General features: G+C 43.0%; 1 protein-coding gene across 2 annotated transcripts in view; it reads left to right on the top strand.

Moving 5' to 3' along the window:
* SLC9A8 (solute carrier family 9 member A8) overlaps nucleotides 1-13,894 on the top strand; it is a 121,262-nt gene extending 107,368 nt beyond the window's left edge. For both annotated transcript variants that reach the window (XM_088472212.1, XM_088472213.1), the window contains 5 exons: nucleotides 1,069-1,151; nucleotides 4,683-4,794; nucleotides 5,740-5,960; nucleotides 10,911-11,057; nucleotides 12,485-13,894. In XM_088472212.1, coding sequence (XP_088328338.1) covers nucleotides 1,069-1,151; nucleotides 4,683-4,794; nucleotides 5,740-5,960; nucleotides 10,911-11,057; nucleotides 12,485-12,595 — 674 coding nt within the window. In that variant the 3' untranslated portion in view covers nucleotides 12,596-13,894. The remainder of the gene's footprint in view (nucleotides 1-1,068; nucleotides 1,152-4,682; nucleotides 4,795-5,739; nucleotides 5,961-10,910; nucleotides 11,058-12,484) is intronic.
* The last annotated feature ends 2,532 nt before the right edge of the window (nucleotides 13,895-16,426 follow it).

The raw sequence follows: 16,426 nt of genomic DNA on the forward strand, positions 1-16,426 counted from the left end.
GGGGCGTGGCTTCCCAGACGGAGGCGTTCCCATGGGAACGCCTACCGTCTGGGGCCGGCCCCACTGACATCACTAGTGATGTCAATGGGAGTGATTTTGGCTCTGAGAGAGCCAAAATCACTCCAGGGCTTGCGGTCACCGAGACCCTACCGCAAGGTCTCGTCGCAAGCCCGATGGTTGCGATGGTCATGACCATTGCGACCATCTTTTTGGCCGCTCGCATAAGCTGTGGGTGGTCACCAGGAGGCCGCTCCATTTTTAGGTAGGAGGACCCTGATTCAGAGCGAGCGCTCTGATCAGAGCGTCCGGCTTTGAATCAGTCCCACTGTCTATTCCACAAGAAATCAATATGGAAATGAAAAACTGCATTTATATTTTCAATATTGCTGTAAATGCAAGATGCCACTGTAGCCTTAAGGTGCCCATCCACTAGACAATTTATGTGAGCGATTGAACGTTATCGTTTGAAATATGTCTAAAACGACCAGCGATGCGCGTGCCCGCTGGTCGTTTAGACATCTACCATCGTGCAAACATGCTGGACACGCTGATGATGGTGCAGGCTCATCACAGACTGACAAACAACTGCACAATTACAATGTCGTAATCGTGCAGTCGTTTTCAGATCTACCAGTGGATGGGCACCTTTAAGCACAAAGTGATCAGTAGTGATTACAGGTTATCATCTCTCACTGATGACAGCGAGTCTGCTATTGTTTGTTTGCACTCTACATTTAGCTTGTGCAGTACCCATGAGCCTCTATAACTGATCATTGAGCCACAATATATACTCAAAAGTATCCTATGCACACAACTCCTTCTACCAAAACTCCTGGAACACATCGAGGGGTGCCCAGCAATTAGAAGATGTGACATATAGCTCTCCGAGTCTTCCTCCTCCAAATTTACAGATGTCTGAATGTTAGGTAAAGGGTGGGCAGGTGATGTGTCCTCACCGTAATGATTTGATGAAATGTGGTGATGTAGTGGGGGTGTAGATGGAAAGTGAGCGCACAAGGAAGGGCTATCCCTTTGTGAATTGACTTAGATTTCTGTTCTCTCTTTCAGAAACATGTGTTTTTGCCTTCCTCGGCCTCTCAATATTCAGTTTTCCGCACAAGTTTGAAATCTCCTTTGTGATCTGGTGCATTGTAAGTACACCTCATATACATGTGGTTCAGCATTGTCTGATTGTGTAGTAAGTGGGTTATATTGGGCAGATGTTTTCACCAGTACTGTACATCTGTACATGGTGACGGCACAAAAATTAAGGAAAATAAGGCATCATTTCCAGGGGAATTTGCAGTTACTGTCTGGAGTGCATATGATGATTTTGGAAGAAATAAGAGCTATTGTTGTTCTGTTATATCTGATCTACCATGCTGGAGACTGGAGACTGTGGGCTCATGGAGCAGCCTCTCCCATCAGGATAGTAACACACTGTAAGGTGATGCATGTCAGATACAGAGAGAAGAGGACTATAGAGGCACTGCCATTATACTCATCCTGTATTTAAGTGGCTTTGTAGCCTTTTTTTTTAAATTTTTATAATTCTCATTGGGCCTGATTCAGAGTTGTACATTAATGCCGCTGCTGTTGCTGCTAATGTGTACGCAGCTAGTGCGATTCAAAAATATACAAATGTTGCAGCTGCCGGGATATGTATTGAAACGCCCACCTACGGCTTTGCAAACCCAAAACGTTCACGACACGTCTGCATTTCTGTCAGCACACCCCGTTACCTCTCCCAAATGGCCCCTAGCTGTCAATCATGCAGAGAGTAAAGAGTGGCTGCTTGCGACCACGGTAATGCTCAGTGCTGTACAGATACCCGATAATCGCACAACTGCGAAAATATCGGCATACTGTACATCTCTGAATCAGGCTTAAATACTCTTAATGCAGAAAAACTAAATCACCTTAATATAGTATTTGTCCAAGCATTGTGGCATGGAGCAATTTAGTAATTTACCAGCAGCTGGATGTGGGGGATGTGCTTTTATATTGTACTGAGTTTAGCCAGTGTTATGTACAGTAAGTATCCATATTATATTCCTGGCTTGTGGCTTGGTGCTCACATTAACCGGCCTGGCGCTCTGTGTCTGAGGGCATCATGATCTTTCAGTATAATCTCCCACTCTTACCAGTAAAAAAAAAAAGTTTCCCTAAGTCCTTTCTACACAAAACAATATGGGCAGAGTTGAATGCAAGTCGGCTGCAGTTACCCCCACATTGTATGCACTGAGAAGAAAAAACAGATATTCACCTATATTCTGAGTTGTACCTAACTATGCAACCGCACCGCACCTATACATACAATTAGTTTCATAGCCTTCAACAGTCCTATCCCTGGTGCGAGAAATCTGTCTAATAACATCATACACAATTGCATACAGTCATCTCCTGATTACAATCTAAATAAAAGTAGTTGTAGGAGGTTATGGTCTATCCAGATGGCAATGGGTAAAAATCGCTTAGTGGGGCTTTATAATTCAATGTGATATTGTTACAACTACTTATATTCAGTAAGCACTGTAACCTTTTGTCATATAATCCTATTGAATCTTAAAGCATTCATGTGTCATACAGGCTTGGCTTTTGTTGTGCTGTGTTTATGCAGGGAATTCTTTGTCCTACGGTAACTGATTGTGTTGTGATCGCTGTTTTGAATAAGGAAGTGACTGAAAACTTCCTAAGAGTGTCTGCTCTTGAGCTGAAGGGTAATGGTGGCAGTTGTGTGTGTTTTAGCGAGAACAAATGAGAGGTCACTTGTGGATGCTCTCCATAGGAATGAATTGGTCAGAGCATAGGAACAGCTCTGTCCCCAAGTGACCCCTCATTTGTGATGTGGCTTCGACAAGAGCAGTAGCGCTCTTTTTTTTTGTGCCAAGATTCTGGATACTACATGGACCAAAGAGGACGTGACCCCTTTATATTGGAAGTAATAAATTGGTGAAAGAGGGACGTTTGATGTTCGTGTCCTATCTTTTGTTTAATATTTTATTTACAGGTGGTACTCGGGCAGGCTGGCACTTGTGGTACGACAAGTGCCATCATGCCAGGGTTAGGCTAGCTGAGACCTGGAGTCCACTTGTAATAAAGCAATATTATTATTATTATTTCATTAAACTGTTTACACCACCCCCAAAGCCCAGCGGGTGCGGAGGAGAGTCCTGGTATTTCAGCCCAGCACTGGTTGTCCTTGGGGAGGGTTCCCCATTTTTTTAACCTTCCCATTTCTAGGCTGACCAGTCTGGGACTGGTTGGCGTTATGCTAATAGCGTCAGCTGCCCCGGGCTGGTTCAGCCTAGTGCTGGTTATTGGAAAATAAGGGGGGACTACATGTTATTCCCCCCCTCTTTTCCAATACCTGTCAAGGCTCAGAGGCCCGGGGCTGGTTATTTATTTAGGATGGGGCACACCATTTTAAAAAAAAGTTTTAACCCTTTTTAAACAATAATAAAATGAAGGCTGGACAGATCATAGTGATATATGCAGTTCTTCAAATAAACTCAAATTTGCTTGTCACAAGCAGGTCTATTATTTGCATGGGCTGATCATCAGATTTGGTCTGTTTTGCAAACTGATGCTTAGTAAATCTGCAGTATATTTACTTGTTTATGTAAAATAATTGATAGTTGGTCCGATGTTCTAAAGTCAGTCATTTGGTCCTTTTTCCAATGATTTGGACTTTAGTAAATGTGCGGATTGCAAACCTGATGGAAAAACGACCAAAAAACAAACCATGACCTTCAGTAAATATATCCCTTGGTGTCTTCTGGTAGCCAGTAGCACTGAAATGATTGTCTATGTAAAAAGAAAACTATGGATTTAAATGAGTATCAAAAATACCTACTATCCCAGAGTCTCTAAAGAAACTGAAGTTGAAAGGGGATTAGATATTCAAGTAAGACAACAATACAAAGCATACCTCAAAATCAGCCATAATGTACTTACAGTAAATAAAGATTGAGATGTTCACAGTCATCCGATAGTTACTTAGAATTTATTGGGAGAACATTAATAATGTAGGTTTCTTTTGATGGTTAAATTAGAATCAAATTGGATTTAAATATTTGAAAAAGTATATAAAAATAGAAGAGATTGAAAAATGATAAAAGTTTAAATAAAAAAGTGGGATGACATGCTCCTTCCATTGTTCAGTTTGGGGTATTGTACATCTGCTTCCTGTCCATTGTTTCTCTACCTGTATTATCGATGCCCAGTGTACCTGGCGTCATTTTGTGAATAAGGTCCAGCTATTTTTCTATAATGATTCATTTTGAATCTTTGAAAAGCAGTTGAAGATAATCAGAACTCAGTTCACAGCTAATCTATCATCAGTCTGTCCAATATTCAAAGCCTTAATAACCAGACTGCTACTAATGTTTTTCCATGTAAAAATTAGAGACTTGCACGGATCCCCGTATTTTGGTATTCGCAAAACCACCCTCAAGTGTTTTGGTTCGGAAACGATTTTGGTTTTCTTTAAAATTGATTAAAACAGCTAAAAGCCGGGACTTGATTCGACTCGGAAGCCTAAAGTTCGGGTGTTTTCGTTTTCAGGAAAACCTAACTGCACATCTCTAGTTAAAATAAGAAAATATTAAAATCTAATAGAATATATCTCTTGATGATTGTCTCTAGCTGTTTTAACAGATTGACCATTCTATTTGATACAGGTGCTGGTGTTGTTGGGTAGAGCAGTTAACATATTTCCTCTGTCTTATCTGCTCAACTTCTTTCGGGACCACAAGATCAACCCAAAAATGATGTTTATTATGTGGTTTAGTGGTAAGTGTTTTCATCTACCATATTTCTAGCTACATCACATCCTTGATGATATAGATGTACAGAACGATGAATGCATTAGTATTGTATATACTGTGATGTGTACTCTCTGCTTATTGTAGAAATGTAGACTTCACACAGTAGAAACCTCCTCTGTGTAATAATCAGTGTCAGGCCTGTCATGGAGCGAGGTGTAATAATAAGTGTCAGTCCCTAAACATGGCAAGTGTAATAATAAGTATCAAATCCATGATATGATATAGATATCATAATACGTTCATGTTTAATACAGGTTGAGTCTCCCATATCCAAATATTCCGAAATACGGAATATTCCGAAATACGGAATTATTTTGGCATGACACAGATAATGAAACCTTTGATTTTTGATGGTTCAATGTACACAAACTTTGTCTAAGGCACAAATTATTACAAATATTGTACAAATTTACCTTCAGGCTGTGTGTATAGGGTGTATATGAAACATAAATTAATTTCATGTATGTACACAAACTTTGTTTGAGCCACAAAATTATTGAAAATATTGTATAAAATGACCTGCAGGCTGTGTGTATAAGGTGTATATAACACATACATGCATTCTGTGTGTATATTTGGGTCCCATTCCCAAGATATTTCATTATGATATGCAAATATTCCAGAATACGGAATATTCCGTTATCCAAAATATCCCTGGTCCCGAGCATTTTGGATATCGGAGACTCAACCTGTAATTAGCACCAAGCTGTAGACGAAGCATGTGTAACAATGTGAATATATATTTTTTGTGACCACAGTGTTAGTGTGTTAAGTACAGTATATATACTAGAATGTATTTAGTATGAACTAGTATATAATGTCTAACACTTGCAATACTTACTAGACATAGAAAGTGCTTATATATTTATCTGAGTAAGGTCAGAGTCCACAGACATCTCTCTTCTCGCAGGCTTACGAGGAGCTATTCCGTATGCATTGAGCCTGCACTTGGAGCTGGAACCTATTGAGAAACGTCAGCTCATCGGGACCACCACTATTATCATAGTGCTGTTCACAATCCTCCTCATGGGAGGGGGCACCATGCCACTTATTAGACTGATTGACATTGAGGACTCCAAGGCTCGCAGAAAGAGCAAGAAAGACGTGAACCTCAGCAAAACAGAGAAAATGGTGTGTTGTTTTTCTCATACTTGTGTTTTGTAATCGTGGTACAGGAGGATTAGCTGCGAGGCCCAATGCAGAACTGAACCATGTTGCCATAACCAAGTCCAGCGTTCTCTCATATAAAATGAATCTCTACCTCATCTCTTGTGTCACGTTAGAAATATTGTTCAAAAGCTTTTTGTCTATATTCTCTTGCCCCCCCAATCGTACGGCAATATACTAAATAACAGAAATACATTGTTCAGTCCTAACTCCGACATTCAATTGCAGCTTTGGTTAGATGGGACATTTCCGTCCTCCTTATCACTATTAGCAACACATTTTGCAGTTCTTAGTGGCCAATAACTGATGGAGTGTGGGCAGAATAAAACTCAAATAGGAAAGCCTAGTGTGTCAGCTACTTCTCTTCAGTGCTCGGTTACTCAGACTCCGGTGTCACCCATGCCCTAGAGTAGGGTGTCCCTTATTTTCGGAGGTTCAAATATGTACAGACACCCCCTATTTTATTCCTTTTGGTATAGTAAGAAAGTATGTGCAATCTGAGCTCGAACAGAGGGCCTGATCCAGAGCCGGACGCTCTGACCAGAGCGCTCGCTCTGAATCAGGGCCCTCCTACATGAAAATGGAGCGGCCTTATGGACGCTCGCATAGCTGTGGGTTACCACCCACAGCTTATGCGAGCGTCCATGACGATGGTCGCGATGGTCAAGACCATCGCGACCATCGGGCTTGCGACGGAGACCCTGCAGTAGGGTCTCGCTGCCGCAAGCCCTGGAGTGATTTTGGCTCTATCAGAGGCAAAATCACTCCCACTGACATCACTAGTGATGTCAGTGGGGCCGGCTTCAGACGGTAGGCGTTCCCATGGGAACGCCTCCGTCTGGCAGCCACACCCACCAAAGGGGGCGTGCTGTCAATCAACATCGACAGCACGCCCCCTTTGGTGCGAGACCCGGAGCGACGGAGAGCCCGTCGCTAGCCGGGTCTCGCGCATGCGCACGACGGAGCTCCCTCTGTCGTGCGCATGCGCAGTGGGGCAACATCGACTCACTTGCGAGCGTTCTGCGCTCGCGAGCGGGTCTGAATGACCCCCTGACAACTCTAACCCTTGCCTCAAGAGGCTTGCATTTTTCACATTTTACGGCTTTCTGTGTAATTTTGTGCCATTCGTACTGTTACTTGTGGTAGGCTCAAAGCAGGGGCAGACTGCCAAATTGAGTGCTAGAAAGTCAGCCTGTGTACTAGGTGCTTTCAAAGTAGACCTGAAAACCGTTAACATGAGTAAGAGTACGCTGCACCGTGCTCAAGGGCACTTGTGAGAAGAAAATGCCCAGAAAGTGAAGATCAGTTTAAGAGTAAAGTTAATTCGCCAACACTGTCAGTACACTGGGACGGGAAGCGAATGAAGGTAGGTGCAAGTACAGCACCTGTCCAGGAAAGATTGCCTGTCCTTGTCACCGGTCACAATTTGGAAGAGCAGCTATTGTTTGCACCAAAACTAGACCAATGCAATGGGTCAGGCGCAGATCCATGCTGTTGCAAATCTTCTCAATGAATGGGGTCTCTCAGATAAAGTTCAAATGATGTGCATAGACACTACAAGCAGCAACACATGTAGGAATAGCGTTTATTGTTCAGTTCAGGGATGCCAGATATTTCGTAATTTTCTTATACTTGACCAAACATGTTTCGCAGGTTCCGTAAGTGCCGTCTGCATTATATTGGAGAAAATGCTTGACCGAGACCTTCTGTACATAGCTCGTCGATACCATATGTTTGAGGTGGTTCTGAAGTGTCAGTATCCTCTGGCCCTGACATAACTCTTGGGAAGAAGTAGATAAAACCTCATGTGTTACAGGGATCAACAACAGATACTCGTCACCGCGTCTAAAACAGAAAGCAGAGAAAGTACTCTCCTTTGTCATGGAAAAGCTCCATGTAAGGAGAGTAAAGTACACTTTAATACTTACCGATTACTAAATGTAGACTAGCCAATGAATTTTTTTTTGTGATAGAGACACACTGCCGGGACGATTACAGAGAATTCTTGAGCTTGTTTGTATATATTTGGGTGGAACTCCTGCAAGAGGTATCACATTCGCCTCACGTGTTGCCATTCACGATGCCTGTATCATGGATCGAGGAAGGTCTTGCTCTTCAAAGACCAGTTTAAACTGTTGTGTCGTTAGGAAGTGAGACTGCATGACTTCTGTTTGTTTGTAACAACTGTGTACGTCAGAGCATGGTTCACAGCACCTTGTGCTGTTCGTGCCTCTTACCATGATTTTAATTTCATGAAACTCCTTCATGTCTATGGCGATGTCAACAAGAGAGTTCCAGAAGAGGCTGTGAAAAAAAGATGTGGTCACCTATGGTATCTGACACCTGAATTGGATGGGTTAGCTCTGCTTGCTGATCTGGATGAGATTGAAAATTTACTCGTTGCTGCTACGAAAAAGAACATGCGTCTGGCTGTTACGCCTAAAGATGTACCTTACTTGGTGTCCAAGAGTATGAGTGACTTTGTTTCTCCAGAATCTGTACGTATTTTTTAAGAGGTTCGGTTTGCCATTTCAGTTTTTAGATGAAGATACTGCTGAGTGGAATGAACATGCAGATTTTAAGCAGGCCTGTGAATTTTCTAACGATTTTTCTGTTGTGCATGATCCAGATGAACGGGGAGTTGCTTTGACCCAAGAGTACCTCCGTCAAGTTAAGAGTGAGGACAATTTTCAGAAATTGTTGTTGGTTTCTCAGCACACACGCAGGGCAGTAAAATCCTGCACAAAAGAATATCGCCACTTAATTTCTTCGACTAATAGAAACTGAGAGTCAGAACATGACTTCACGTGGATAAATGTGATTATTTTGTTAATTGCGATACAAAACAATAATTTATAGCATTTCAACAAAATTGTCTTATTTTCAAGTCCTTTGAGGCACGAGTTGGGGTAGTTCGATGAAGGTCAAACCTCTCGTTTTTATTAAACCAAAGAGAAAAAAAAATTAGGGTTGGGACCAATATAAAATTCAAAAAATTTCAGAATCTCCCTATATACGAGGCAATCTACTGGTTTAACCAGTTGTCTTTCTTTTACTGGTTTACTGTAAGGAAATGGATGTCACAGAATTCATTAAAAATAAAATACTGCTGTTTCCGGCATATTAGCTAGTTCAGTGGATTCCAGTGTGTATCTATGCTCTTTAATCCCATACTAGGATGGGAACCCCATCATACCTGATACCATGCATTTCTTCTTCGGGTTCCATAGGGTCCACAGGAATTACCTTGGGGTATTAGGTTGGAGTGATCCAGGCACCAGTTGCAAGCTTTAGCTCCCAGGATGCACTGGGTCCTCTTCCATATATACCCCGCCCCTGGCTACAGGTACTCAGTTTTTCTGTTGGTGCACAGGATTCAGATGCACCTTTTTAGACTGGACTGCTCAGGCAGTCCCAAGCTTTGTTTATTTGTTTTTCTTCTCAGAGCAAGCAGCGCTAGGTGTCTGTCACGTCTGACTCCGTGGAATTCCCTACTGAGGGGCTGAAAGCTGTGGTCCTGGGTTGAGGGAGAAATCGGAGGCGAGGGGCCTGGATGTACATTCTCACCCACAAGTATTGGACATTGATGAGACCTGACCAAGGGTGCGGAGTCTAACCTGCCGGGAGGTGTTCACCAGTGACCCCTCCAAGCGGGATATGGGTTTCAGTTGCTCCCGACAAGCAGGTCACGGTCCCTTGGTCAGTATCCTTTGCGAGTGGGAAATTAAGAAAGGTATACCGCTGTGGCCCACTGGGAGTACGGATTCTATACCCACAGGTACAGAGTAGGCACAAAGGGAATTGTTTCCTGAAGTGGTATAATGGGAGACCAAAGGAAAGATCCACAGAGGAGTAGGACACTCTGCCGGCACTGGAGGAGGGTGGTGATTGAGCTGACTGGAAGAGCCCTGGTTGCACGGAGTGCGGATACTGGAGCACCCTTGGTACAGGAGGTGGACTCAAACTTATATTTAGGATGGAGCTGTACTGAGAACGCAGTGTGCGAATCCATACGCATCGGAGAGTGGCTCAGCGGTTTTCCCTATCATGGAGGCTGAAAAGTCTCATCTGAACAAGGGTCGCCCCCCCTTTTTATTTTAAGGTGGGTGCTCCTCACCACGGATGCCAGCCTTCAGGGAAGATGGACTACTCAGGAAAGTCAACTATCCATAAACATCCTGGAACTTCGAGGAGTGTACAAAACACTCATTCATGCACAGGATATCCTAAAGGGCAGGCTTGTCCAAATCCAGTCCGACAATGTGACCACAGCCTACTTCAATTATCAGGGAAGGCGGTCAAAGAAAAAGAGTTAACAAAGGTATGTTATATCATAACTCTTATTTTCTTCTTCAGGTTCCATAGGGTCCACAGGAATTACCTTGGGGATAACCCAAAGCAGTTCCCTTAAAGGTGGGGATGCTCCTGATCAGAAAAGGAGATCCAGCGCTCAAAGGAAGCATCCTGAGAGGCAAAAGTATAACAGGCGTAAAACCTGAGAAAAGTGTGGACAGTAGACCACGTGGCTGCCTTGCACAATTGATCAGCAGAGGCACAACGTCGAAATGCCCACGATGGTCCCACAGATCGAGTAGAATGTGCTGTCACTGTGTTGGGAACAGGGAGATCAGCTTGTGTGCAAGCCTGAGAAATCAACATACGAAGCCATTTTTCACACGTGGCAGGTGTATAGAGATGTACTTTATGCCAAACCCAGTATATTAATATATGAAACCCTCAATGAGAAATTTCTATTAAATAAATGTCCATTGAAGAGAGAGGTTTGTGTAACAAGTGTTATGAGCTGAGATTAAGGGGTCGGAGACATAGGGAATATGTTAGATAGCTGTCAGTCATGGCTGAGTGTTTTTGCCTGTCTGGGTCATTCCACCATTTCTCAATGTGCTGTTTCAGGGGAATACAGTAGAATCTGAACACTTGTCGGAGCTGACAGAGGAAGAGTATGAAGCTCATTACATCAAGCAACACAACCTGAAAGGATTCATGTGGTTGGATGCCAAATACTTGAACCCGTTCTTCACACGGAGGCTGACACAAGAGGTAATGTGTGCTGGTGACCATATGGGATTTAACAGGGAAGAAGGACAAATAGCATGGTGTTGTATCTAGCAACATGCTGACCATATACAGAGTATACCCATCACATGTAGCCTTAACCACAGCTTAATGGCCCTACATAACTCCCCAAGCCAAGCATAACTCCTGCCCAATACAATGCCATGTCTACCCATAAGAAGTACCCCATGCCTACCATACTCTGCCCTATGCTCGGCTTAACAGAGGATAAGAACAATGTGTCAAACCACCACTTAGATAGTGTTGTTCTAATTGTGTGTTGTTACCGTATGTAGGAACTGACTTGTCTTGTACACAGAACTACAGTGTCAGGGATAACTTTTTTCTTTACATTTTCTTTTTACATGATCAGAATACTGAATCTGTCTCTTCCCTGTCATTTACACAGTGAGTGCCAGGAATCATCTTCTTCTTACATCATCAGAATACTGCCAAATCTGTCTCCTCCCTCCTTTTGATATAGTGGGAAGCATCATATTCATTAGAAGTCTTTCGCCCCTCTCTAATTTACATGCAATGCCAGGGACCTGTGTACTATTATGTAGGAAGAAAAGTTGTATTCTAAACCATAGATCTGAGCAAACACTAAGATGCTGCAACAGACATTAATACCAAGATCTTCAGCACAGAATTGATGACGGGGTAAATGACATCCAGGATAGAAGTGAGACATGGGCTGACTTATAATGAATGTAGTGGCACTATATAGTAAGTTCCATTTAGAAGAGCACAGATCTAGGGACCTCATTCAGACCCGCTCGCTAGATGCGATCGCTCGCATCCAGCGTATGCAAAATTGTCAAAATGCCGACATGGGAAGCGATCGCTCGCCAAGGCATAAGCACACCCACTTTGGCTGTGCGAGCGATCGCTTTGTGTATGCAGACACCCATTAGCGTATGTTGAGACGCCCACTAACGCACGTCATCTCCAGGAAGTGTATTAAAACATTGGTACATCGAGCACCATCGGTAGCAATCGCAGCGTTTGTGGTTGCCTTACCCTGCCGCAAGCACTTTGAGGACTTCAGTGTAAAAACAGTCATGTGACGTGTACTATGATGCTGACTGTTAATTATGCATGCCTTAAAAATGGTGATGAAACACCGAGGCATGTCTGCGTTCGCACCTCCACACCCCTGTCATTAGTGTCCTGCCCCTGTTACCACCCGCAAACGGTCTCTCCTGTCACTCATTTCACTGGGCTGTCTTTGCTGGGCGAGCGAGCGGCCTGCGATCGCACAGAGTAGTTCGTGCACGGACAGAAAGAAGCATGCACGTTCGCAAACCATCGGGCCACTTGCGAGCGAAAAGCGCTAGCGAGCTGGTCTGAATGAGGTCCTAGGTATGTTACTCTGCCTAATGTTCCTAGTTTTCTGTTTTCTTATTCAGGATCTTCACCATGGGCGCATTCAGATGAAAAGCCTGACCAACAAGTGGTATGAGGAGGTCCGCCAGGGGCCGTCAGGGTCTGAAGATGAGGATGAGCAGGAACTCTTATAGTAAAGGTTATGTTATAGTGAGATCCTTCATTTACCAGCCTGATCTTTGCACAGACAGAGCTACAGCCTAGGATGCTGCTTCTTCACATTACACTTCACAGCTGTATTCATCATTTGCTGTATATTGGAGCCTGGATGTAAGGACTGCAAAGCAATACAGCCATGCATCATTTGTTTTCAGTGATTCATTTAGAAAATGTCTGTTCTACCTCTTTTAACGAAACTGACTGGATGTGAATACCTAGAACGCATTGTTTTATGTGCGTATTCCAATTCCCAAAACATCAATCAAAATAATTTTACTGGGATATGTAACTAAATAAAATATAGTTGACTTTTAAATATATTTAAATAGAAAAAAAAATCTAAATTATATTTGATGTTTTAATGCTGCTACTCCCCACCTCAGTGATGTCATTAGTTTTGAGCTTGAGTGCATGTCTTGAGCTCCTCCCTGATGCTGGACTCCTTCTCTGTGATTTGATAAGTTTTCTGGTACTGAGTTTGCTCCCTCCATTTTGGGCACCTACATGTGGCCATGTGCCTTTCCTCCTTGTTCTCTTACTGTATTGGACTCAGTGATTGGCTCTTCCATCTCTTGTTGGATGGGCTTCTACACATTGTGACTGGCTCTTTTTCCTCAATATTGGGCTCCTCCTTCTCTGTGTTTGACTTGTCACTCTAGTGATGAGCTCCTCCTTTGTGCGCCACACCATATTGTTTAGTTTCTCCTCCGAATGTTGGGATTCTCTTCCTCAGTGGTTGGCTGCACCCAATAAGTGCTGGGGAGAATGGAGGTGCTACAGTTCCATAAGGACATAGTTATGCTTCAAATGTCATGACACCTGCTTTTATTAATTATGTCATAGGCACCCAGCGGTCACTATTATGAAGACACATTGCATAATCCTATAAGCAGGGTGCACCAGAGTCTGTATATGAAGCACAACGGAACTTGGAATGAAAAAGCTGTGGCCGCTGCATTATAGCACTTTGTATACCGATTCAGGGACTCAGGGCCTGATTCAGAGACGGACGCTCTGACCAGAGCGCTCGCTCTGAATCAGGGCCCTCCTACCTCAACTTGGAGCGGCCTTATGGACGCTCGCATAGCTGTGGGTTACCACCCACAGCTTATGCGAGCGTCCATGATGATGGTCGCGATGGTCAAGACCATCGCGACCATCGGGCTTGCGACGGAGACCCTGCGGTAGGGTCTCGCTGCCGCAAGCCCTGGAGTGATTTTGGCTCTATCAGAGGCAAAATCACTCCCACTGACATCACTAGTGATGTCAGTGGGGCCGGCTTCAGACGGTAGGCGTTCCCATGGGAACGCCTCCGTCTGGCAGCCACACCCACCAAAGGGGGCGTGCTGTCAATCAACATCGACAGCACGCCCCCTTTGGTGCGAGACCCGGAGCGACGGAGAGCCCGTCGCTAGCCGGGTCTCGCGCATGCGCACGACGGAGCTCCCTCTGTCGTGCGCATGCGCAGTGGGGCAACATCGACTCACTTGCGAGCGTTCTGCGCTCGCGAGCGGGTCTGAATGACCCCCTGACAACTGTGTTAACCAGCTGATCTCCAATGTACTGAAATCACTCCGGTGTATACGAATATCACATATATGACCTGCATTCTGCCACAATAAACTACTGCTGAGAGTCTGCTACAGAAATCATTACTTATTCACGTTAAATATTTTAATTCGACATCTCGCACAATAAAAATCCTGGCCACCCCAGCAATATTATTAAAGCAGGCGAAGCCAACCTTGTCCCACTCACCCTTGTTACGCACATCTGATGGTATAGTGCCCCCATTTGCTGATGTCAGCATGATGAAGTGGACGGGAAATGTTTTCTCTCATACCAGCATAGGAGAATAGAGTGCCTTCTACTTAATAATATGGAAAATCTGAAATTTTGTCACTTGTCCATGCAGTAAGGTTCATTTACAAATGCAGAAAATTGCAAAGACACATTGGATTTTATTTTGTACATTCTGAAGTTTCCCTGGGCAAACATGCAAGTAGAAATGTCATCTGTCACTTTTGGATTATACACTTAGGGGTAGATGTACTAAACCTTGGAGAGAGATAAAGTGGATGGAGATAAAGAATCAACAAATCAGCTCCTAACTGTCATTTTACAGGCTGTGTTTAAAAAATGACAGGAGCTGATTGGATGGTACATTATCTCTCTCTCCAAGGCTTAGTACATAGACCCCTTTATAAGAACGTTTAGCTTTTTTTCCCCCCTAAAATAATAATCTAATTGGTTTTAAGCATTTCTATTGATTGAAAATCTCATCACAAAATGCTCCGTCTGTTGAAATTCAGTAGGATATCATCCCACAAATCAAACCTTGTTTCTGTATCTGAATGTAGAATAAAGCACATTGTGGCTGCTTAGCTGCACTCTCCAATCCACCTGTACTGTTTAGCTACTTACCTCCACAATAACTGTCATCCTAACATGTATAGTAACACGATGTGCTGGTAAAAATAGACTAGGTGCCCACAAACAGACAAATGTCTTCACAAAAGACTAAAAATGTTTTTGCTAGCACCTCAAAATGAATGACCTTTAGTGTGCCATTGTTATACATGACTTTTATTGCATGAAAGGCTATTACTTACTGTATAAATTGCCCAGTCTCTGTGCCAAGCCCGAGGAGAAATCACAGGCTGAACTGTGATTCGTCCATCTCTTCCTGTGTATATCACCAAATAGGTGACTGCCATATTGTCACTTCACCACTGCACTTTATACTGTACATTACTTTATTATAATGGGGCTATTTTACATCAGAAATACTACTGTATGACTTGCTTAAATTGAAACACATTTTCTTCATTGTCTAGAGAAGAAAATAAATGATTATTTTGGTGCTATGCTGTACTTTGTTTTGTACATATAGATGCTCTGTTTTGATCTTATATTGAGGGTGAAAATTCGTTGTTTGCTGATTTTTATTTTTCATGTAGAAAGTTTGCTGGTCACAATTTCATTGTTTGTTTAATGCAAATAATGTTAGCAAATCGAAATGTGAATATTTTTGTTGTACTGGGATATGGTGGTCCGCCGGATTCGGAGTAATCCTTTAATAATGTTATTTATCCTGTATTAATAAATGTGAATTTTATTTCATAATCTACACGTGTTCTTTTTTTACCCATGAAGAAACGTCCTCTAAACTTTGAGGTCTATTTACTAAGCCGTGGATGGAGATAAATTACCAGCCATCCAGCTCCTAACTGTAATTTTTCAAACACAGCCTGTGACATGGCAGTTAGGAGCTGATTAACTTTATCTCCACCCAAGGCTTAGTAAATAGATCATTTTAGCATTTAAAGATTTATCTTTTAGCTGTGGTCTCTATACTAACAATTTTAAATGATATATAAAAAGTGAGCACAAAGCATAAGGGTGAAGGAAATAAATGTAAATCACTTTGAATAAGTTTTATAGCTTCTGACAACACGGACGGATTCAGAGTTGCAGTCAGTTTTGTGGACAGACCTTATAGCACTGCACATGCTCCATAATAACCGAGCATGTACATCTATGGGGAATTTGAAGTCATGTGCATCTCAGTCGCATTTTCGCTGGGTGGTCCTACTGATTTCAGTCAGGCCTGTTGCTCCAGATATAGGGCTGGTGAAAGTAATGGCATCTGGAGGGAAGGGGTCTGCAAAAGCTTTCATCATGTCACTTGCAGTCTTGCCTACACTTACTGTACACAGTTCTCCCAGCCAAAGGGTGGGTGGGTCAAGGGTGTTCCTCACTAATTATGGATTGGACACACAAGTGTGCAACTCTTGCACCAACAT

The sequence above is a fragment of the Taudactylus pleione genome, unplaced genomic scaffold, assembly GCF_031769625.1.
Source record: "Taudactylus pleione unplaced genomic scaffold, aTauple2 ptg000121l, whole genome shotgun sequence".
Lineage (NCBI taxonomy): Eukaryota > Metazoa > Chordata > Amphibia > Anura > Myobatrachidae > Taudactylus > Taudactylus pleione.